Source organism: Macrotis lagotis, chromosome 1 (genome assembly GCF_037893015.1).
Source record: "Macrotis lagotis isolate mMagLag1 chromosome 1, bilby.v1.9.chrom.fasta, whole genome shotgun sequence".
Classification (NCBI taxonomy): Eukaryota; Metazoa; Chordata; class Mammalia; order Peramelemorphia; family Peramelidae; genus Macrotis; species Macrotis lagotis.
Genome location: NC_133658.1, coordinates 917,669,840 through 917,695,403, shown reverse-complemented (window position 1 = coordinate 917,695,403; position 25,564 = coordinate 917,669,840). Strand labels below are relative to the sequence as shown.

The 25,564-nt window shown below is 40.4% G+C and overlaps 1 protein-coding gene across 1 annotated transcript; it reads right to left on the bottom strand.

Moving 5' to 3' along the window:
- Nucleotides 1-11,001: 11,001 nt before the first annotated feature.
- On the bottom strand, nucleotides 11,002-17,012 carry LOC141509971 (platelet glycoprotein VI-like). Its single transcript, XM_074219886.1, has 6 exons — nucleotides 16,900-17,012; nucleotides 16,489-16,524; nucleotides 16,052-16,336; nucleotides 14,627-14,920; nucleotides 14,222-14,296; nucleotides 11,002-13,188 (listed from the first exon to the last, which is right to left on the bottom strand). The coding sequence occupies exons 1-6, from the start codon at nucleotides 16,931-16,933 to the stop codon at nucleotides 13,049-13,051; spliced, it is 864 nt and encodes a 287-aa protein (XP_074075987.1). The 5' UTR covers nucleotides 16,934-17,012; the 3' UTR covers nucleotides 11,002-13,048.
- Between the last annotated feature and the right edge of the window lie 8,552 nt (nucleotides 17,013-25,564).

Below are 25,564 nucleotides of genomic sequence, written 5' to 3'. Positions count from 1 at the left end.
TTCTCATAGACCGCAATCATAATGTTTCTCCAGTGTGGATTTTCTCATGTACCAAAAGATTAAATGAAGAGATTTCACTGAAAGTTTTACCACATTCCAGACACTCATCTCATTCCAAGATGAATTCTTTGATGGGAAATAAGGGATGACTGTTGGCTGAAGATCTTGCCACACTGCCCACATTTCTGGTGGTGAATAAGAGATGACTGTTGCTTAAAGGCTTTTACCACATTCATTGCATCCATAATAATTTTTCCATTTTAAATTTTCTGATTTTCAATGAGCTCTGAATTTTGGGTCTTATGCATTAAGCATTTCTCCAATGTGACTTTTCTGATGTCTAATTAAGTCTAAATTCAATCTGAAGACCCTCTCACATTGTACATTGCTAAGTTTGTACTTCAGGGGGCTTCTCATGAGACTCTACCTTTACTATCCTGAGAACAGCCATTTCCAGAGGTCTTTTTTTTTTTTTTTTTTTTTTTTTTTTTTAGGATTTTTGCAAGGCAAATTGGGTTAAGTGGCTTGCCCAAGGCCACACAGCTAGGTAATAGGAAACTATTAAGTGTCTGAGGCTGGATTTGAAATCAGGTACTCCTGACTCCAGGGCCTGGGCTCTATCCACTGCTCCACCTAGCTGCCCTTGGTGGTCCTTTTCTTACAATGAATTAGGAGTGAATATAGTCTGAAACTCTTTCCATCTTTATCAAATTCACAGTGATTCTTTTATTTTTTTCCTCTGTTGTTATGAGAGTCAGAGATTTCTCTCAAATTGAGGTTGCAGTGACCATCATCCATGAATCTCTGCTGTTGAGGTTGTTCCACAGAAATGGTCAACTTGGCTGTAAGCTCCCTCACTTCAGTCCTCATCTCTTTATCCGAAGGAAACAAAAACCACACACACACACACACACACACACACACACACACACACACAAACACAAACACACAGACACAAAACATAGACAAATCTGTACTCTTCCTTCATTAACAGAAAGTTAGCTGATTTATTACCTATTTTTCTCAGAAAAGAGAAGAGTCTTCCAATTTAAATGGAATCATTTGAAAATTTCATTAGCTCACATCCCCAGAATGATTAAATGAACAAAGAGTTTCACATACAATCACAGGGCATTTTCATGATAAACCTGAGACACAGACAGTCCTAAGATTCTCATTACATTCACAACTCAGTCCATGAGGGACCTAACCAAACATCCCTGCAACTGAGACTATCATTTCAACTCCTCATTTGGGTGTGTTCTGTCCACAATAGTTATTCTGTTGACAGTTTAAGATTTTGTATCTCTACATTGCATTTTTTAAAAGAAAAACTATTTCATTATTGTATTCCACTATAGTGAATTTGTGACAGTGTGTACAAACCATTGAACAGACAGTAGTTTAAGTAAGTGCCCAGTTGAAGTGGGATGTATTTAATATAATTTTAGGTATGTTGCTTAGGGTTATAGGGTTAGGGTTAGGGTTAAGGTTTTATCTCAGATTTTTTTTATGCAAATCTGATTGGAATTTTCAAGTTATACATATCATAGTCTGTAGAAAATTCTATTTCGCGTATGAAAAGTAGTGACTACTGTTTTGTATTTTGCTGTTGGAAAACTTGTTTCTTTGGGAAGACATCCCTTAAAAATTCCCTGATTGCAGGGACTGAGTCATTATCTTGCACTGGAATAGAAGGCTATAGTTGCCAAATAGCTAGTCTAATTGATAACACTTCAACACTCAGTTTCAGCCCTGTCTTTTGGAGATGACTTTCCATCTTAATGATTTTATATATCGCTAGATACTTTTCCTTCATTGACTGTGTCAGCATGTTTTGGGGGATTCCCATGGACTTTGTATCCCTTTGAAACTTATCCTAGGTCACAATATGACATCTTAGTCTATACATAGTTTCTGCCAGACTGCTTGTAAATTTTCCCAACATTTTGTAGTGATTAGTAAACCTAGCCCCAACAAGTAAGGTCTTTGCATTTATTGCTGTATTCATTTTCTTTTATATGCTATATGTGTAATGTCTTTAATCTCTTTTTAAGAGAGTTTTAGTTATTAGAGCTCTCCCCTATAGTTTCATTCTTGGTACTCCTAAGTCTGGCTTTGGAAAAAAAGACATAATAAGGTACTTTTGAAGAGAATACACGATGTTGAGAGATAACTGAATGAAACATTTTCATTTTAGAGATCAGTAAATGAAGTTCAGAGACATTGTTTCTCCTCCAGAGTTGTACAGCTAAAGAGTACCTGAGTCAGAATTTGAACCCAAGTCTTCCTAACTATAAATTCTGTTTCCTAACCAATAGAGCAAATGCTTTCATCTACACTCTTCTGAATGTCATTTGATTGAAAAGTGACTAAACTGTCCTTCCCTTTTAGCCCATTGACTTTGCTGTGAAATTTTTCAACCTAGGAAAAAATAATAATGGTGATTAAATGCTTGCAAAACACTTTACAAATATTTTCATTTGTAATTCTTTCATGGACCCTTGGAAGTAGGTGCTATTAGCCCATATGTATCCTCATAAGTATAAAAACTTAAGAATAGGTTAAATTAGTCATGGTCAGCATCAGAAATTGAATTTGAACACAGCTCTTTGTAGATTGAAGGACAGCTCTCAATTCCTGAATGTGTGCCAATCAGCAGCCCATTACAAAAATAAATGCCCAACAACATTTTTTATGCCAATTTACATCATGAAACAAATTGAATAACCATCAACTGGCTGAAGAAGTTATCGTGTAGGAATTTCAAGGCTTATTTTAGAAGAGTAATGTGAAACCCTTGAGATTTCAGAAAAAGATTAAAATCATTTTGAGAACATTATGTAGATTTTTGATGTCTTTTGAGGTCAGTGCTGCAGAAAGAGGTCTTCCCCATTAATCACATCCACAAGTTTTATCTCCATCAAGATTTCCCCAGTTCACAGTCAAGCGTGAGCTCCAGATGAGAAATTTTCCATAATGATTACTTTTATCAAGCTTCTTTCCAATGTGAATATTATAAAGTCTGGTGATCTTATCTTTTGGCAAAAGACAGTTCTTCATAGAACACATTTTTAAGTCTTTTCCTCACTGTTAATTCTGTGATGGAAAGATGATCCTGGTCTGAGGGCCTCCCACATTGAGTCCACATAAGGTTTGTCCCAAGAATTAATTTTCTGATGTCTTTTTATATTCAATCCATCTCATATGATTTCTTTTATGAGAAATAAGAAAGAACTTCAGCCTGAATGATCTTTTACATTGATTATATTAATGGTTTATTCTCTAGTGTGAATTCTTTGATGTTTAAATACAGGAAGAATGTATAGTATAAAAGCTCTACCACATTCCAGACACTCAAAATGTTTCTCTCCAATGTGGATTCTTTGATGTACACATGCCTACTAAAAGTTTAACTACATTCATAACACTCTAGTTTCTTTCCATTGTGGATTCTTGCATATGGAGTAAGAATGGAGCTGTGTTTGAAAGCCTTTTCACATTGATTTCATTCATTAGATTCCTCTCCAGTAAGCATAAAGTTTCTTTCCAGACCTATGAAAGGATGGAAGGAATGATCCCTGAAATTGCTCTACAGGGAAAAAAAAACCCTTAAGAGCTCCTTGGTGGAATTTGCCACTTGAGGCTTTTTCTAAGAAGGACTGCGAATGGGAACCTGATTCCACCTCCTAGTCCCAATTTCTTCTGAGCTCAAGGTGGCAACCTTTGTCTTCAGATACTATTTTTGATTGATGACAACTCAGGAATTACTGGAAATAGAAAAATCTAGAACCTTCCCCACTTTGTGGCCTCTTCAAAAAAGCCATGTCTAGTTTCTCAAGACATTTTCTTCAAGGGAGACTCTCCAGTTCCTGCTAAAGGAAATTCTTTCCAAAAGAGAGTGAAGAGGTCTAGGAAAACAGAAAAATTACTAGTGAGAATGTAAATGGAAAATTTACGACTTAAGTCAAATTTTTTCTCCAAAGGGATTTAAGTCTTCCAAGTCAAGAGGGGAATAACTAAAATTGTAACAAATTTAATAAAAAGAAAAAACTTGAAAATTGGCCTAAAGAGGAAACTTTTAAAAAAAAATTAAATATTTTATTTACTTTTTTTCTAACTATAAGCAATGGTAGTTTTTAACCAATCATTTTTTTGGCAAGTTTTTGAGTTTTAAGTTTTTCTCCTTCCCTCCCATCCTCCCCCTTCTACCTAACAGAAAATAATCTAATATGGGGAAAGGAAAGTTTTCAATGTATACTTCAGTCCTGTCTGTTTATCAGTGCTTCTCTCTGTGTATAGAAAATTGTGGGCCTGGAGATAAGAAGGACAAAGTTTGCCTGGGATGCTTATGTATCTGTTGTGTTCTGTTGTATGGAAGTCTGACTCCCCCCCCCCCCCCCCCTATTAGCAAATATGAATATCCCCATTGTATCTCTGTTCACTGGGTGACTCATCTTGGAGGGGGGGAGATTCCCATGCTTTGTGCAGGTCTTTAGCATAATTGATAAGGCTTTTAATTGATATTCTAAGTTGGAAGGGGGCACTTTCCCCTGACCTCAAGGAATTCCTGATCAGTGAAATCACTGCCCCTAGCAAAAGTGTCACAGAAGCACATTTGAGTTACTTGAGGGTCACTCCCTTGATGACTACCCAGAAGCAGCTTTTTCAGATCCTGCCTTCTAATAGTGTAATGTATAAGATCATTCCCCAGAACTTCAGTTTGGTCCAATTTTCCAGCCGGGTCAGCAAACTTTGAGAAATCTAATAAACTCATATATTAATCTAATTCTTTTTGTTCTTTCTTGAGACCAAGGCTACTGCTTGTCCCTTATAAGGACAAATTCTAGAGGTTGACACTGTGTTTAGTTTAATTCTTTATTAAGGCCAACCTCATGGAGGTATCTGAGGTTCATCAATCATTTTTATTGCCTGTATTTTAACTAACCTTTCCCTATAGCCAGAGGAAAAAGGAATGTTCATAATATTTAAAATGATAGTCTTTCTCTTGATTTTTTACTATTCCTGCCCACTTTGGAGAACTTGGAAAGAAAGATAGAAAGAATTTTTTTCTTCTTTTGCAACAGACTTTTACAATAATTTAAAGCAATTAGAGATAAATCAGAGATTAGAGCAGAATTTCTCTGCTGTGAATTTCCAAATTGTGTATTTTTGCTAAAATATCCAACTGAGTTTAAAGGTAACTTTTCTGTTATTTGTTTTTGTTTTTGTAAGGCAATGGGGCTAAGTGGCTTGCCCAAGGTCACCCAACTAAGTAACTATTAAATGTCTGAGGTTACATTTGAACTCAGGTCCTCCTGACTCCAGGGCCAATGTCCTATCCACTGTGCCACTTTGTTTTAAGGAAAAGTTAAATTGGGAGGAGACAAATTGGTTTGAGACAAGCACTGGATATCTTTCTCTGGGCTTTCCCCTTCACCAGAGAGCTATATAAAAAGACAAAAGAAAACTCCTAGGACTTTGAATAACTCCCTTTAGGAAGAGATTAACAAAAACTTATTAACTAACCAGCTCTAATATAAAAGAAACTTCTTTAACTCTGAGAAGCAATTAGAAGATAAATAAAACTGAATTCTTGCTTAATTTTTTCATGACCCCAATTTCTTCATGACCCCATTTTCTTATCATAGAGTGGTTTGCCATTTTCTTTTCCAAAATATTTCACAAATGAGGAAACTGAGGCCAACAGGATGAATCAACTTGCCCACCATCATGCAACTAGTGTCTGAGGACAGATTTGAATCAAAGAAGATGAGTCTTTCTGATTTCCTACTTTTAAATACTGGGTTTACTTTGGGGATATTGGAGATTCATGTTCAAACCACTGAAATAAAGTGAATATTGCAATAAAGTGAATCATATGAATCTATTGGTTTCCCAGAACACATAAATTATATTTATACTATAATGTAATTTATTAATTATGCAATCATGTTATTTCTTTTCTTGAAAGTACATAACTGGGGCGGCTAGGTGGCACAGTGGATAAAGTACAAGCCTTGGAGTCAGGAGTACCTGAGTTCAAATCCGGCCTCAGAAACTTAGTAATTACCTAGCTGTGTGGCCTTGGGCAAGCCACTTAACCCCATTGCCTTGCCAAAAAAAAAAAAAAAACCCTAAAAAAAAAAAAAGAAAGCACATAACAATTAAAATTACTAACCATTATCTGAGCTTCAAGGACTTGTAATTTTTCGCTAATGGCCGCTAGGTGGTGCTATAGTATACAGAAAGATGGACATGAAGTTAGGAAGACTCATCTTTCATTGGACCTCAGACACATTTTAGTTGTGTAACCCTGGGCAAGACCCTGCTTCCCTCGGTTTCCTCATCTGCAAAATGAGTGGAGAAAGAAATGGCAAACAACTCCAGATCTTTGCCAAGAAACCTCCAGATGGGGTCCCAAAGAGTCTTACATAAAACAACCACCTTTTTTTTTTGGCTGGTGGAGGGTCTTGCCTTCATGTCAACATCTGCTGACTGATATCTTTTTGATCTTCTTTCACCACAAAGGACAGGAACCACCACCACCACCACCACCATTTTTATATTAAACTCCCCATCTCATATGAGCGTCCCAAAACAATTACAAGAGTAGCACCAAAGATCACTGATCACAAATCACCATAACAGATATAACAATAATCATGAAAAAGTTTGAAGCATTTTGAGAATTACCAAAATGCAACATAGTTCCTTGATGTGAGCCCATGGTATCAGGAAATGGTGCCAAAGAATTGCTCAAGGTAGGGTTGCCATAATTTGTTGAAAAGCAAAACAAAACCAAAATAACTCACATTTGTGAAGTACAAGAAAATGAACTGTTTAAAATTTTTTTTAATTGTAAAATCATGGAAACAATCAATAATTTCATTTAAAAGAAAGACAATAATTACACAGCATACAAAATTTGTGGGATCCAGCAAAAACAGAATTTTGGAGAAAATTTGTCTTTAGTTCTTAAAGAAGGCCATAACAATCAGGGAGATGATACCAAGACAAGCACATGAACTGGATTTGAGTGAGGGGGGCTGTATTCAGTGGCCAGATAGGAATCAGGATGACTGGAAATGGCCCTGGATGTGAGGCAATCAGGGTTAAGTGACTTGCCCAAGGTCACATAGCTAGTGTCAAGTGTCTGATTTGAGCTCCTGTCTTCCGATTTCCAAGACCGGTGCTCTATCCACTGCACTACCTAGCTGCTGACTAAAAGAACAGTAAAAGAGAGAAAGAGCTGATCAATTAGTTGGGAATGAAACAAAAAAATAGAAAAATAACAAATTAAAATTTCATAATTAAACAACAAAATGCAAATCTTGAAAAATCAAAGGAGAGATTAATAAACCTAAAATAAAAATAAAAATCAATGGAATAATGTGTAAAGCTAGGAGCTTTGTTAGAAAAAAACAAAAAACAATTAAATAGACAAAAATAAAACCAAACGATCACTATCAAAAATGAAAATGGTGAATGCACCACCAACAATATGAAATGAAAGTTATTTTAAGAGGTATTTTGTCCAATTATATTCCAGTAAAACAGACAATCTAAGTGAAATGGATGAATTTTTTTTAAACTAACAACTTTCCAAATTAACAGAAGAGGCAAAAGAACACAACTCTTTCAAAAGAAAGATCAAGAACTTCTTTATTGGATAATTATTGTGGATCTGATTCTTGTAATGAATCATTTTATCCTTTCCACTATCTAATGCCAATAAACCAGGGACAAAGAAAGATTTTATTATTCTTAGAGTGTGGTAAACTCTATCTACCCTTGAAGAGGAATATCATTCACAGTGTAGGTAGAAATTTTATGCATTACAAGGTGGTTGTCACTGTTATTCAGTTATGTTCATTCAGAAATTCACTTTAGGTGACTTGGACAGAGCACTGACCCTGGAGTCAGAAGGACCTCAACTCACAGTTGCCCTCAGACACTTGATACTTATTAGCTGTGTGACCTTGGACAAGTTACTTATTTCTATTGCCTTGCAAAAAAACTAAAAAGTAAAAAACAAATAAAAAAAAAGAAATTCACTTTCATCACTTCAGGTCTATGTAGAGTCAACTGTTACATGTTACATTTTGGTATCTAGTCTTTGCAAATCATCAAATACTACAAGTCAGGACCTGATGCTTTTGTTGATTGTTTTGCAATTCCTTAAACTTTTTTTCTTTTTTTAACTTCTTTTTTCTTATTTTCTTTCTTTTGCTTATATATTTTTTCAAAAACCAGTTGTTAAATTATTTAGCAGCACACCATTGCCTGATTCCTTCCTCTTTTTAGATAAACCTACTTTAGGTTTCTCTGATGTAGGGATCCTAACAGACACTCTTTCCTCCATCATGTAAAGATATCAGGGGAGTCACTCATTCTTTGGGGTTAGAAAAGAGAAAATGGAAAGGATCAGATAGAAAAAGTTGGAATAAGATGCTGATCTCCCACTAACAGATAAAAGGAGGAACGGCTCAGACAGAAAAAGATTTATGGAGTTAGGTGCTAACAGAGTATCTTTTCCTCAGTCAATAATAATCTTTTCCTCAGTCTTCACAGAGCTGATATCATATATGGAGCTCTGAAAATCACCAACATTCATATCACAAGGGCAAAGGTCTAATGTTAAATATCCTATAAACAAGAGTTTCTAGGTGAGTGGGCAAGACTCATGAAGACTTAACAAACTAAGAGTTCGAAGCTTCAGAGTCTTTTTCTTTCTAGTTCTTAACTAAAACAAAATAAAAGCATTAAAACCATCTATATACTTCTAAATGAACAGTCTAACATATTCATTCATCTTTTTAACAATCGACTCTATAACAATTTAATCTATATTCAAAAGAAATACTGATCTAAAATTACCCAAAATAACGACTTTTAAAGTCAATGCAATTAATAAATTTCTAGGTTCAGGGATCTTTTAAAATACTTACCAAGGCCAAATAGCACAGCAAATTCTGACTTATCAAAAGCATCCTCCTAGAAATGACACAACTTAAAATAAGACTAAAATAAATTCAGTTACCCCAGTTACCCCTACTACTAAATAGTATCATGCAGAACACGAAGGAATAGTTTCAATTATTTAGCATTATTATTTACAAGGTCTAATTATTTCAAGTACTTACAGGGCCTAGAATTTTCAACTAATCTAAGGTCAAAACTTTAAGGTGACAATTTCTCATTTTAGACTCTAATTTACCATGATTGCTAATAAGAGTCATATTTCAATCAAATCATCTTCTTTCCATCCTATCTTTATTCTTTCTTTCTTTCTTTCTTTCTTTCTTTCTTTCTTTCTTTCTTTCTCATCCTCTTTCATTCTTCTCTCTTTCCATCCCTTCTTTCTGTCCTCCTTTATTTCCTTTCCTTCCTTCCTTCTTTATTTCTATCTCTTTCCTTCCTTTTTTTGAGTCTGCTTGTACAAAATGATTAATATGAAACTTTTTTACGTGATTACACATGTATAATCTATATCAGATTGTTTATTGTCCCAAGAGGGGTGAGGGGAAGGATCAATGAATAGAATTTTGGAACTCCAAACTTTAAAGAAAGCAACAAATGTTAAAAACTTTTTTTATATGATGTTGGGGAGAAATAAAATATTATTGTTAAAAAAAGAAAAGTAATGAGGTTAGGGAAGGAGATATTGGAGGAGTTTTTACTTTAAAATGTCTCTGAAGTATGTGCTGAGACATTACTTGCTAAAAATAAACAAAAAACCTGGCAAATATAGAACAAAACACAATTGAAAATTCTTGAAAGATATGTAGCTCTTTTAAAAAAATCCTAACTTTTCAATGAAACAATAGACCATCTTTTTAATGCCTACATTTTTGGGTATTATATAACTTGTAAGCCTGGGAAATCAATGCCTCAAGAATTCAAATTGAGAATCAATTAGAAGATTGGAGAAGTACCTTATATTTTTTATGAATTCTGACACTTAACTGGTCTTTCAAGGCTTCATGGTTTTGTTGAAAGAGGATTTTAAGAGCCAAAAGTAGTCTGCTAAGAGTTGACAAAACCAACAACAGTTTGTACTTCATCTGCCAATTTTATCTTCAAGAATCCTGTTTCCTTCAATCCTTTCCTCCTTTATACAGACAAAAGAGGGCTGGGAAGACTTTGACAGATCCAGGAAGCTGTCCCTTTCTCTTTACCCTATCTGATAAACCACATAGTAGGGCTAGACAAATGCTTATTGACTGATGAAAAAGCTACCATTTTCTTAGGTCAAAAGTAAAGGCAATTCTATCCTTATAAAAACTGATGAGCATCCTCCTGTTCTACCTGTCCAGATAAAACTGTACCATCAGTAACACATCTTCTCTATCAACTGTAGGTGGAATGTGTCACACCCTCTATGTAATAAACTGCAGTGAGATATATCTTTCCCAGTTTTTGCTGTCTCATTGGTATTAGCTATTCAAAAGAATAAAAAGAAATTCCCAGAATAGGTTCAAGGAGTGAAAAAAATCTATTTCCATTAGAAAACATGCTAGAAAAATGATTAAAGTGTCCAGGTCCTTTGACTGAGAAATCCCACCAGGACATCTGTTCCGAGAAGGTCCAAGACAGAAAAATTGACTAATGCATATAAAAAATACTTACAGGTACTTTTTTTGGAGTGGAGGATGGGCACCAACTGCCTAGAGAAAGGTTGAAAAGAACCTGATTCATTAGTATGATAAAATATTATTGTGGAGGAAGAGATAACTAATAGGATAAATTCAGAGACAGAGTATGATAAACAGATGAAGACCAAAACACAAGAGAACAGCATTAAGAATGAAGATGACAACATAATGGGAAAAAAAATCAGTAAAAAAAGAAGTTGAACCCTAAGCAATGGACAAGCCAAGGAAAACTGTGTAAAAGAGATGAGGAGACATAGCTAAAAACTGAATGGGTGACCAAGAAGGAATACAATGCAACCATACTGAAATGTTTTACATTCCTTTTCTTTATTTCAAGGCCGAACATAATGGGGAGGGAGGGGAAGGGATGCAGGATTCTATGATGGAAAGACAAGAGTCTTCCCTAAAGGGGGCTAGGCTAGGAATCAAGAAGAGATCAGGTCATATCTGACCTCAGATAAATATTAGCTGATTCATCAAGGCAATAAACATTGATTAAACACTTATTATTTGCTAGGCAACTACTAAGATTGAGGAATAGTTTGTAAGAGGTTAAGAAGACATTGGAACAGTCATTGGGCGCTACTGAATCATCATCATCATCATCATCATCATCATCATCATCAGCTGCTTCCAGAGTTCTTGGCCCATGAAAGTAAGGAAGTCACAGAGAGACCCTGAGGCTCAGCAGGACAGAGGTTGGGATCATGATGGTCCCTATTGATAGTGGGAAGGTGGAGCAATGACTGATCTGTCTGAGGCTGAGGATGTGACCAGTGTATGCTGGGCTCCCAGTATCTCAGGTCCAATCTCACAGAGGAGGCTTTCCAGCTCGGCACTCACTGTGGCTTCCAGATGATTGCCCCATGAAGGGGGTGGTTTGGGTGACAAGGGTCTAGAAGCAAGGGTAAGCATCAGGGAGGAAGGTCTGAGCAGAACTGAGGGGGGAACTGCCTTTTGGGGACAAGTCCCCCCCCAGAATTTGCCTGGGTGAAATTGAGATTGGGGGCGGCTGGATTGCACACCTGAATGAATACCTATAACCAGATGAGATGATATTCTTGACCTTTTGTTTTTCCAAATAAATTTTGTAACAAAATTAAATAATTTTTGGTACTATATTTGGAATGGCACTGAATATAGAGATAATTTTGGTGAAATTTATTATACTGGTCCTCCCTACCCATGAACAATTTATATTTTCCCATTTACTAAAATATATTATTTATACACAAAGAGTTTTTATGATTTTGATCATGTAGTTCCTGAGTTTCTTTTTGGGAGTTGTCCTCCAGATATTTTATATTGTCTAGGGCAGGGCTGCCCAACATTTCAGATCTGGGCCACATCATCCAACAAAATCTTGCCAAGGGCCGCATATAGAATTTAATATTCATTTATGACTACAATGTAACCCATATTATGAATGAGCATAGCCACAAAATGTAATAATGTAATAAGGCATAATAATAAAAATAAGTATAACAATAAAACATTTACTTTTTAAACAAAGCGTAAGAACCTGAGCGTATATCTCCCATACCAGTGCATCCATCTATATCAGCTTTGCCAGAGGTTGTCGTAATGTGAAGAATATTCCCAAGGCACTTGTCTGGAATTTTTGTTCTATGTTGCTTCAACGTAATCCTCCATTGGTCTTTGAGACTGCACAATGCTAGTTACATGACAAACTTGAGCCATATTGGTTAAGGTTAAGCTGGTCTGGGATGGTGCAATGTGGGTCCAAGGCTCCTCTGCTCGTTCTTGATTCCCATTACCCGATGTGGGCAGCATCAATTGGCTGCCCAAGGGCCTCAGCTTGGTCACAGTAAAGTCTGGGGTAGGCTAAGGCTGGGCTAAAGGTGTCCTGAAACGGTGATGGTCAAAGCCATGCAGAGGGAGGGCCAAGGGATGCCTCCCACCATCATTTTGCTCTCTCTTTCTCTCTCTCTCTCTCTCTCTCTCTCTCTCACTCACTCACACACACACACACACACACACACACACACACAAACAAATATGCAATAATGTTCACTGATGGAGGAAATAATAAAACAGAGGTTTCTATGAGTCCTGAGATGCTTTAGTTTGTTGTATTCAGTATTTTTTCCTCATTCATTATTGAGGGATGTTGTCAATGATCATCTCTGTTGAGAGGTGGGAAAGAAAGTGTGAATATGTGGGTATAGAGTGGAGGACCCCAGTAATGGCAGTGGCCCAGATGGCAAAGTCTGGAGTCAAGGTTGCCCATTTTCAACATGACCAGAGTTAGGTTCCAGGGAAGGCAGGGCCCATCCCTCTGTAGAACTTCACAAAACTCAAAGGGTGCACACTTTCAATGAACCCCAAACTCTGTCTTTCCATCTGTCAGGGAATGCTTCAGCTCCTCCTCACGGTCCCCTCTGGTGCAGACAGGCTTCAGCCAGCAGGACACCCAGGATGATGAGGACCAGCCCAGCTAGGCTGAGGCGCACGAGGTTACCCACGGTGTAATTCTGGGGAGCAGGATCCGGGAGGGGAAAGACTGTCCCTGGAAGGGAGACGAGACTGCCCTGATCAGTGGAGGCCAGCATTCCCCTGTTTCCCCTCCCAGGTTCCTCAGGCCCTGGCTCTGGGCTTGGAGGTTCTAGTCACTCAGTGATTGGGAGCAGGACTGACGATAAGGACTGGGGGGTCCTATGAAGGGAGGGGATGAGGCAGTCTCCTGCTCCTCAGTTCCTCTTCTCTCCCTCATTTTTCATCTCCTGAAATTCTGGCAGGGGAACCCAGGGAGGCCAGGAGGGTCTGGAGGCAGCTTGGGTGAGAAGCCCAGCTCTGCCCAGACATGCTGGTGTGGGATGCTGGACACGACCATCCCTTCTCTGGGTCTCACTTTTCCATCTGTTAAATGGCTGCATTTGCTCAGCGGCCTCTCCTGACCTGTCCATTTATGAGACCTGATGCTTCCATGATTCCTGTGACTCATCTCCTAACACCGGTGTGAGCTATTGGGGCGGGGTGGGGGGGGAGACACAGGGAGAGTAGAGAGGAACTGGACTGAGAGGGAGGGTCCCTCTGGACCCTCAGACTCTTTGTCCTGGTTGCCCCCAGAACCCTGAGGTTCCCTCTCCGCCCTGGGGCTGGGTCCCTGAGGCTTTGCTTTTTCAGGAGGGGCCAGTGTTGGGCAAAGGAGGGAACAGGATTGAGAAGTCCTTCTGAGGCTTCCAGCTTGGAGAAATCGGGGTTTCTGCCAGGGATGACAGAAGATCAGCCCCCTCCCCAAAGTCCCAGCTATGGCTTCATGGATGAGGATTGAGAGGTCACAGGGACTGCCGGGGAAGCAGAGAGAAGGGATTGGGCTGGGGGCTGCCCTGCCCTGCTCTATTCCACCCCCTCCCCAGCCCCCACCTTGCCCAGCCTTGTTCGTCCTTCTTCCCCAGGCTGGAGCTTCCCCTGCCTCTGCCCCTTCCCTCCAGCCCTCCTCATGTCTTGGGTTGCTCTGCGTAAACAGCGCAGGCCTTGACAAGAGATGGAGAGTAATGGGGAGACAGACTACCCCACCCTGAGGGTCACTGGTTACTCACTGGGTAGGGAGGATGTCAGAGCTTGGTGATCCCCAGGGCTTTGTGTGAGGGGAGGGTCCTTTGTGGTGCCTGGAACTGGGAGAGGAGAAGGTGGAGAGCCTGGATGACATTTAACATCCCCCCTCCCTACAGGTTCCACTTCCCACCTCCTGAACCCCTTTTCTGGGACCTGGAAGACACTATCTATCTGTGGGATCAACATCACTGGACAGGAGGCAATTGGAGAGAAGCCAGGGAAGAGAGGCCTCACTGTCTGAGGATGACCCACTGCCCTGGCTCTCCATCCCTTCCCTCTGAGCCTCTTCTTCCTCAGCCCTCATAAGCCCTGGAGTCCCAGGGGCAAGGCCCTGAGCAAGAAGTGTGGGGGTCCCATGGACAGAAAGGGAGTCTTTGGGGGCTCCTCACCTGTGATCCTGAGCACCAGGGGGTCACTGGGCACTGACCACTCCTGGGGGGCATGCCAGTGAAAAGTGTAGCATTGGTAAATCCCTCTATGGGCAGGAGTCATAGCCGGGATGGAGAAGTTGGTCTGATATCTCCACAGGGACTGTTTGGTGTTGGACTGTTGGATCTGTTTTCCATCCTTGTACAGAGCGGCACTGCCATACCATCCCTCTGCCTGGCACTGGAGGATCACATTTTGTCCTAAGTGCACCTGGGAGCTGGGCAAGGCTGAGAGGGAGGGGGCATCATGCAGGCCTGGGGGGAAAGGAGAGTCTGGAGTTAGGACTGTAAGCCCCCCACCCCCTTTTATGGTGTGGGAGCAGATCTGACTGGGGGAAGCCTGGCCAGGGCCTGCCTAGGCCCTGCCTGGGGGTGGGGAGCTCAAAAACTGAAATTTCACAATTTTTCTGAAGGAGAAAAGAACTCATTTCTGGAGGAAATGGAAAGTGGGTGAATGAGCCAGAAAGGGGGGAGAGGGAAGAAGAGACAGACAGAAAGATTGAGGCAAAGGGGAATAATGGAGGGGGGACAGGAAGGGGATGGGAGAGGAAAGAGAGCTCAGGCAAGGAAGGAGGCAGGGACATGAGGGCTGGGAGCCCTGAGAGTCATCCGTGCAGCTTTGTCCAGTTATAGGCTCCCCCAAGTAGACCCTGTTCTCATCCTGGAACCTGGAGAGGGAGACGGGCAGGCCCTGGGACACAGGAGAAGGAGCCCAGGAATCTTGGGTGGGATTCCTAATTCACTCTCATCTTCCTCTCCTAATGTGAGGAGATACCCCTTCCCCCCTCCCTTCTGGACCTGAGCAGCAGGACCGCCTCCCCACCCTTTCCTGGCACTGGGAGGGTCAGGGCTGGGAGGGGGAGATACCCCAACTTCCTCGTTCTCCTCCCCAGGGAGACCCCCAACTCTGTCTGGTCTCAGAACCAGCTTAGCCTCCTGCCTCCTCTCTGGCCTCAAGATGGATATGATTGAAGAGTTGGTGGGCAGAGGACAGACACCTGGGCCTGGAGTCAGGAAGACCTGAGTTCAAATCCAGCCTCAGGCACTTCTCAGTTCTGTGATCTTGAGCATGTCACTTCCTCTCCATTTACCTTAGTTCCTTCAACTGTTAAATGGGGATCATCATATTCTTTCTGGCAGTTTTATTGTGAGGATTCAATTGAGACAACAGGTATAAAGGGCTTGGTATACAGTAGGAGGCACATATATGCTGATTCCCCTCCCCCACCTCCAGCCTCAGAGGGAGAGCAGAGGCAGCGCCAGGGGAGAGAAGAGGAAGGGCAGAACCAGAGGGAAGCTGGAGGTCAGGCTGGGTTAGGAGAAACTTGGTCTGCTGGGACCCTGAGGCTGTCCTGCCTGGGGGGCTTGGGGTTGGGGGGTCCTCACCTATCACCACCAGCTTCAGGGGGTGACTGGGCTGTGACCAGCCAGAGGAGTGATTGTAGCGGCAGGAGTAGATGCCAGCATCCTGCGCTGTCACAGAAGGGATGGGAAACTCGCCCTCTATTCCTGAGGGCTTCATGTCCTGGATCACCATCCGGCCAGACTCTTGTCCTTTCTCCAGTACATACATTTCAGCCCCCCTTGACCCCCGGCACCTGAGGGTCACTCTTCTCCCTAGAGACACTAAAGGACCAGTGTCTGCCCTGAGGAAGGGCCTGGGGGGTAGGTCTAGAGGAGAATGAGAACTGTCAGTTCCAGGGGATCCCCATTCCCTCTGTCCCCCATCCTGTGTCCCCTTCCTTTAAACACTGTTACTCCAGTCCAGGCCCTCCCCTCACTCTCCTAGGGGCCACTGTGGGGAGAAGGAGGGAAGGACTCACCTGCCTGTGCCCACATTCTCTGGTCCAGACATAGCCCTGGAAGAGAGGACTCTGATTGCTCCCAGCCTCCCACATCCTCCTCACCCAACACCCCCGAGGAAGGAGACAAAGGGACCAGAGTCTGGGCTTAGGAGGGGTGTGAGTAAAAGGGACTGGACACGATAAGACACCTCTAAGGGGAATGCTGTTTGTCCCCCTCCCCGACCTCCAGTCCCAGAGAGAGAATAGAGACAGAGGCCCATTTTTCCCCTTCTTACCCTCCTTGCTGTGTAACCTCAGTGGGCCCTTCTCTCTATGGCAAAGGTATTCTTCTGTATAACTGGGGGTTCTTGCATAAATATCTATACCATGTAATGTTTGTATGAATTTGAGGGTTCCTCCTCACTCTCCCCATCTCTACTCAGGACTCACCAAGGCTCAGCAGGGCAGAGAGGATGGGGGTCATGATGGTCCCTGTCCAGAGTGGGAGGGTAGACCAACCGGCTGATCAGTCTGAGGCTGAGGATGTGACCAGGGTCTGCTGGGCTCTGAGTCTCTCAACTTCAGTCTCTCTGAGGAGGGTTTCCAGCTCCTTGCTCAATGTGGCTTCCTGTTGCTTGCCCCATAGAGGGAGGGGTTTAGGTCCTTGGGTCTAGAATCAGGTGTGAGAATAAGGGAGGAAAGGGTGGCTAGGTGGCGTAGTGGATAAAGCACCGGCCCTGGAGTCAGGAGTACCTGGGTTCAAATCCGGTCTCAGACACTTAATAATTACCTAGCTGTGTGGCCTTGGGCAAGCCACTTAACCCCATTTGCCTTGCAAAGAAAAAAACAAAAAAAACCTAATAATAAAAAGAATCAGGGAGGAAGGTCAGAGCAGAACTGAGGAGGGAATTGCCTTTTGGAGACAAGTCCCAGCCCTCTAACACTTTCCCTGGGAAGCATCCCCAGACAAGGCTCAGCCTTCTCTGACTTCCCCAACCCTGAGCAGTGGACAATGGTCTCAGGGAAACAAGAGCTAGCATTTCTAGGGTGCTTTAAACTTTCCCAGGTTGCTACCAAGAGATCTCACTATATCCTCACTACAATGCTGAGAGAGGTAAGTGCTAATATCCCCATTTTACAGATGAGGAAACTGAAGCAGAAAGGCGACTTGCCTTTGGTCACATAGCTGGGATCTGTTTGAGGTGGGGTTGGAACTGGAGTCTTCTTTATTCCAGGCTCAGAACCCTTTAGATATTCTGAAAAGAAGTGAACAGGGTGGGGCTTAGGAAGGATATTGGGGAGATAGAAGGTCCCCAGCACAATAGCAGAATAGAAAAAAGCCCTAAGGAGACAGATTTTCTTTTTTTTTTTCTTTTTTTCTTTGCAAGGCAAATGGGGTTAAGTGGCTTGCCCAAGGCCACACAGCTAGGTAATTATTAAGTGTCTGAGACCGGATTTGAACCCAGGTACTCCTGACTCCAGGGCCGGTGCTTTATTCACTACGCCACCTAGCCACCCCTGACAGATAGATTTTCACAAGCTCTATGTTGGCACTTATAGCTTTAAAGTTGTTAGGGTTTGGGAGGGTTTTTTCCCTTTTTGAGCTCCCAATTCCTTGCTCTGATTTTTTTTTAGTGGATCATAGTGTTGACATTGCATCCCTTCAGTTTAGAATATCATCCCCTTGGTTATTCAGTCTGATCTGGACCCAATTTCTGTTACCACAACTGTCACATTTCCTTCCTCCTTCATTCTTTTCTCCTTTTTCCTCTCTCTCTTTTTCTTTCTCCTTTCTCAGTATCTTGAGGAGACTGGGAAGACTCCTTCCTCTGCCATCAGCTTGAGTCCCCACAGGATGTATTCTTTCCTTCCTTCCCTCCCTCCCTCTAGCCCTTTCTCCATCTTCCTCTATCCCCTCCCCTTTCCTCATTTTCTCCAGTCTTCCATCTTTCCCTTTCTCTCCTTCCTTTCATCTTTCTCTCCTCTTCTTCCTCTTGTCTCTCTATCCCTTCCTCATTGCCTCTTTTCCTTCTCAGGTTTCTTGAGGGGGGTGGGGTCCCTCCCTTCTCTGCTCTTAGCTCACATTCTTCAATCTGTGTTCCCTCATTTCGGGGATTCCTTGACCAGCTTCCTAGTTCCATTTAATGAGGCATTGAGCTTTTACACATGGATATTGGCTTGAAAGTCTGGCAAGGAAAATTGCAAGTATCATAAATGATTCATGAATATAAGTTCAGAGTGATTAAAATGTTTTTTTTAAATAAGACATCTTAATAAATGGCACATCTCTGTCAAGGGAAGTCGGGCAATGAATCCCAGAAATGTTAGGTCTTATATACACTTTGAAAAGTTTGTTCCTGTCCCTTTATGCCAATCATTGGCTGGGGTCACAAATCTAATCTCATGCATTTTCTCCACCCTGCTCATTATACTAAGGAGCAAAATCAGCTCTGTCCTTGAGCATGTGCAAAGGGAGAAGGATGTAGACCCTAGGTTAACTCAGAACTAGATGGGGAAGACCTGGCCTAATCTCAGGTTTTGATCAGGTTGAGGCTAAGGCTTTTGTCTTAACTCACACATCTACCCATAGGCAATAATACAGGCAGACCCCAATCTTTGTAATGTAAAATAACAGTCTCCCTTCACATTCTTGTCAATACCCCTACATTACTCACACAAGCATTATCCCCAAACTTTTAGGGTCCCATTCCCTAGTATTTCATAACACTCTCAGGGGACTGAAGAGGTGGGATGAAGGCTCTCTACCTAGCTCAGCTCACATCAAGTTCACATCCAAAGTGGCATCTATGACTTTGACTGGGCCAGGGTCTCAATGTGACTCTGGAACCAAGGCTGATCACTCAGCTTCTATGGATCTCTTCTTGATAAAACACTGAATTTGTTGATGGATGCTCAAGAAGGAAGTCTAATGAGTTCCTACACCACAGAATCATACTGAAGTAGGGGGCCAGTTGTTCAAGGACCAGTGAGGACAGGCATTGACCTTAGCTTACCCTTGTGACCTGAGATCCATGTAAGATTGGCTGTGGCAAGAGTGGAAAGATCCTCATTCTCTCCAAAGAACCTTAGGGATGTCAGAAAACCAAAGGGCAGTGCCTCTGGCCCATGCAGTAATATCACCCAGGAGAGGGCTGCAATGTGCAGACCAGTCACTTAGACTCCTAGGTCTCTAATGTACTGATTGGAGATCTCATAAATGTTCCTGAGGATCCAACTCTCAGAAACTCTGAAGATTCTGGGACTTCTAATCCTGGAATCTGAAGATCAGTGCAGAAACCCAGGGTCCATAGAAAAGGCCATGTATTCTAACCCAACCATCCAAGAACACAGTAAGGAATATAGAATGGTCATAGCAGAAATCCCCAGGTTGAGAATTAAAACTTGATTGATGAATTAGCCTCATAAAAGGAGCATTATGAATAATACTATGAATAATACTAGAAAATCTAGTATTAGTAATCTAGAAATATTTTCAAAGAAAGAGAAAGTGTGTGTGTGTGTGTATATATAAATTTACATGTGTGTTATGAGTGACAGAGGATGGGAAGGGAGAAGTATTTTCCACAAGGACTTCTTGAGTACCTATATCTCGATGAAATTAAATTAGAGATAAAAAGTGAAGTAAAAGTCATGGACAAAACATTCAGAAGGAGAATAAATAACTGGAAAGCCACAGTAATAATCATTATCTCATTAACACTCTAAATACTAGCATTGACCAAAGAAATCAGTCACCCCTTGTGACAATCTTAGAACAAAGCTAAAAAAAATTAAAAAAATGAGAAGAAAATGTCAAATATCTATCAAAAATCACTTCATTTGAAAAAAGGGACCAAGGAGAGACATTTTGAGAATCAGTGAACTTTCTGAAAAATGTGACTATAAAAACATCCTGGACACTAAATGTCAAGAAATCATAAATGAATTCATTGTATTATATTTCCTAGATTTTAACTTCACGGCAAAATGAAGATGAAAAAGAATGATTGATCAATTCTTGAAAAAAGAAAATAGATTGAATGATATTATGGCAAAAAATCTAGAGTTCTTATATCAAAGAAGAAAAATCTTTAGATTTTCTGTAAGAAACTGTTCCATTGTCCAGAAACTATAGTCAGAATCCCACAAGACCTGCCAGCTTGTATGTTAAATGAGAGACCTTAGAATACAATATTTCTGAAAGGTTGACAACTAAAAATAACATTATCTTTCAAAATTGAGTATAATCTGACAAGAAAAATTCTCTAGTGATCTTTAATGGCATATAAATTTTTGATTGTTTCTGATGAAAAGACCAGAGTAGAAAGGCAGAAGTAAAATCACAAAGAACTGAGAAAATGTGCTTGAGCAAATCCAAAGGATGAGTTAATGCTAATAGGAGAAAAAAAACAAGTGTTTCTTCAGAATCTTCAGATTTCAAAGGGTTTTGAAGAAAAGAATAAGCAAAATGGATTTGGAATGGTTCTGTTCTAAGTGTACGAAGAAAGAAAAGAGAAGAGAGTGTGGTAATTGGAATATATCTATGGAGAAAGGAAGAAGAAGTGGGAGGAACTTGCTATTTCTCATCACTATATTATGGGAGAAGAATATGCCAAGTTACAGGAAGGGACAGAGAGAAAGGGCCACAAATGAACTTTACTTTTTTTTCTGCAGTGAATAAAGTAGGGTGGGATTATGCACATTCTGGTGCAGAGATACATCAAACTTAACAGAGGAAAAAGTAGGGAGGGGAAAGCATTTAGGAGAATGGATAAACTCGGGACAAGTAAAGCAAAAGCTATTGAAAGATTTAACTTGAAAAAAGGTCATTGTCTTTCTAGACATATTTGGAAGAAGATATTACCTGGAGAGGTGATTCAAAGGAAAATAGAAAAAAAATAGTAACTAAAATCAAAGAAGCCAGAATATAAGGTCAGCATGGGGGAAAGATTAAAAATCCTGTGATATGTATGTGAATGCAATGAATATTATTTTGTCATAATAAATGATAGAAAAGATGATTTCAGAAAACTGGATAAAATGAACTGATGTAGAGGGAAGTGAGTTGAAACACAAAAAAAATTGAACATTTTTTTCAAAATAACTCTGAAAGATTTAGAAACTTTGATTGATATAATGTTCAACCACATGATCAAAGGACTGATGATGAAATGTATTACTCACTTCCTGACAGAGAGAGGATGGCCACAAAGTATAAAGAAATACATTTTTAGAAATAGTCATTGTGCATGAATTTGTTTTGATTGTCTTTATTTTTTCCCCTTTTGCTTGCTCTTCATTTTTTAAGTTGGGGAGGTGGTCAGGAAGAGGAGTTAGTGATAATGAAGCTGAAAAAAGTAGTCATGCTGACATTGCAAATCTGGCCAGAAGAAAAAAGAAAAAAGTTCAGAAGGAAGCTCAGACAAATAGGACTATTAGAAGGTAAAGTGTATAAGTGACTACATCCTTACCAAAAAAGTAAAAAACAAACCATGACATGGAGGCTCATAGATTTATATAAATCCCTCTTCTGTCAGTTTAGGTCAATAAATATGTATTGGGTGTGTTTTTAAAATGTAGTCTCCAAATTCTGATTAAAAATAAACTTATATGCGCATACATCTATATGTGTATGCATACATATAAATGTATATAAAAACACACTCACATGCTCACATTAAGAGGTCTCAGCCCTCTTAAGCCAGCAAAAGCAGACTCCAACTCAAACCCAGGTTGTAAGCCTAAATCTTTTGCCTTTTGGAATATCATATTCCAATCTCTTCTTTCTGTAACTGGTAGAAGTGATAAAGCTTCGGAGAATTTTCCAGATTTGGGGAGCAGCACACAACCTGATTCAGTCATATGATTCAGCAGAGTAAAGGCTGACTTTGAAATGGAAAGAAATGAGTTCACATCCCAGGCTTGCTATATGCAACCTGGGGAAAGACAGCTAATCTCCCTGGGCCTTAATTTCGTTTTCTGTAAACTGAGACTATGTGTATAATCAACAAATTTCATTTGCAAATAGAAAACAAAGGATCTTATGGGGTTTTTAAAAATATCCTAACTAGTTTTTCCATTGCCAATGGAAATAGGTTTCAGGCTGTTTTTTGGAAGGAGTGGGGGGAGTGAGGAACCTTTGCTCAGAAGAGTTGACAATTTCTGGGTATTTTTTTTAAAGATATAAGCATAAATGCAGTCACTGCAAAGGTTAAATATTTGGCCTTGTGCATCTCATAGTGTATATTAGAGATACAATCAACACAGTTGTAAATGTAGTCATTTATCAGGAAATTTTTTTGGTGAAAGTATTCCACCTCTGATTTAGTATTTGGGTCTAATCAGTTAAGACCTGGGGTGAGTCACCTTAATTTCAAGAGAGTAATGTCACAGAAACGTAGAAAAGTTTTCAATCATATCAAGGAAAGGAGGGTAAATGGATAGTTCAAGAAAGATGAAGACTGAAAAAAACCATTTAGAATTAAGAGCTTAATGGTAAATTTTGGCAAAGCTATTTCAGGTGAATGATGAACTGGATTGTAGACTGCAGAGATTTAAGGAGAAAGTGGGAAAAGAGTGTAATTATTTATTATAAATAGGTATATCAAGGACTTTGGCCACAAAAATAGAGAAAAGATAGAGAGTATAATAGTGGGAACAGATGGATCAAGTGAAGAGGGTAGAAATATGGGCTGATAGAGAGAGATTCAAGATTATCAAGAGAGTAATTTTGATCATGGGGAGTAGTCTATTGAAGAAAGAAGGATGAAACAGGATTACTTGTTTTCATAGAAGAGTTTGCCTTGTCGAGGAGAGGGGTCAAATCTTCAAGTGTGATAGTTATGAAGAAAGAGCTAGGAGTAGAAAGATGAATAAAATTGTAGGAAAATTTCCATAAAAAATCAGATGGGGAGTCAACCCTCTAATTTTATAGTTGAAAACATAATGATGTAGAGAAATGATTTGTTTAATGTTAGACAGAAAATAGATCTGGGACAGTTCTCTCACCGAAGATCTGTTGTTCTTTCTACCATAACACCCCAGTGGATACAGACATCACAGTTAGCTTATAATTAATCTTAGTAATATAGTAAGTCATGGCTAATGGGGTCAGAGTAAGAATAATAACAGAATCCCTAAAGGATTTGTGCTAAATTAGTTCAAATTTGTTATTTCAGAAAATATATCTGATAATTTTAATCAGTCTCTGTTCAATTAGTTAAGGATTGATAAACAAAGTACAGTGTTATAAATGGCTCAAGTATACTTAGTCCAGAGTGATTAAAATGGTATTTTATTAAGACATCTTAATAAATGGTACACCTCTCTCAAGGTGGGAGAGGGGCGAGGAAATCCCAAAATGCTAGGTCTTTTATGCTCTTTGAAAGGCTTTGTTCCTGCCCCTTTATTCCAGTCATTGGCTGGGGTCACAATGGGTCACAAATCTAATTGATACATTGTCCCCATACTTTCCACCTGCCTTGCTCATTAGTTAGTATAATGAGCAAGAAAAGCTACCTCATTGAGCATGCACAGAGAAGGTCAAAGTCCCTGGGTTAAATTTAGAACTAGGTGGGGGCACACCTGGCCTAATCTCAGTTTTCAATCAGATTGAAGCTAAATTTTTTTACTTTAACTCAGTACCTGCCCATAGGCAACAATGTAAGCAGACTTTAGTCTTTGTAATATAAACCAACAATTTTCCCTTCACATTCTTGTGGAATCCAAACACCCCCATATTCCGCACAATTCCCCCCTTTATTTTATAAGAATTTGGGGTTCCACACCTTATTAGTGACTTCTTTCTTAAATCATAATCTTTGTTATTGAAATGACAACTGACTTTTTCTTCCATCAAGATTTTTACTTCCTTCTCATAAAACTTATAAACTAAGGACTAAATTTTTGAGAGACAGAACCCACAGAGGGACCCAATGAGGCAGTTCTCCTACTCAAGGTAGGGATTGGAGGAGCGGCCCACCAGAGGGGTGGCCCACCAGAGCTTAAGAACTTCAGCCTACCAGAGGCAGCCCTAGGGCACTGGGACCCGCAGATCTATGCCCCGGGGAGCAACGGGCACAACTTGGGGGAACAGCAGGGAGACCTCTGCCAGAGCAAGCACATGAAGCCCAGCCCTCAGGTCACACAGCCAGCAGCATGTCCAAGGCAGTCCAGATCCAGGAAACAGAAGCAGTCAGAGCGCCAGGAGCTCCCAGGGCACGAGCCCACTGAACCTAGGGAAGGGAGTGAAGAAAGAGAGACTGTTGAGCTCTGCCCCTGGAACAGGATGCTGGGGTTCTGATCACATTCATATCCTGATTGCAGTCTAGGACCCCCCACAGAACAGCAGGCCCCCCCCCACCTCAGCCCCTGTGGCAGAGGGGTGTGCTTATGGTCATTCACATACCAGGAGAGAGGACAGAAGTTCACACACTGAGATCCTTGTGGTAGTGTCCCAAAAGCTCAGGAAGCACCCCCAAACCAAGCTCAGGTTGGGAAAATGAGCAAGTAGAGAGACAAGAGGAACACCATTGAGAAATATTTTGCCTATGAGCCCAAGAAGGATCAAAACACTCAGTCTGAAGATGAGGAATCACAAGCTCCTGCATCTAAGACTCCAAGAAAAACAGAAATTGGGCTCAGGCTATGACAGAGGTCAAAAAAGACTTTGAAAATCAAATGAGGGAGTTAGAAGAAAAACTGGGAAAAGAAAAGAGAGAGATGCAGGAAAAACATGAAAATGAAGTCAGCAGCTTAGTCAAGGAGATCCAAAAAATGCTGAAGAAAATAGCATGCTAAAAACCAGCTTAGGTCAAATACATAAAACAGTTCAAAAAGTTAATGAGGAGAAGAATGCTTTAAAAAGCAGAATTGGTCAGATGGAAAAAGAGATAAGAAAACTCTCTGAGGGGAACAAATCCTTCAGACAAAGAATAGAACTCAAGGAGATTGCTGAATTTATGAGAAATCAGGACTCAATACTTCAAAACCAAAAGATTGAAAAATTAGAAGAAAATGTGAAACATTTCACTGAAAAAAACCACTGATATGGAAAACAGATTTAGGAAAGATGATTGAAAAATTATTGGAATACCTGAAAGTCATGATCATGAAA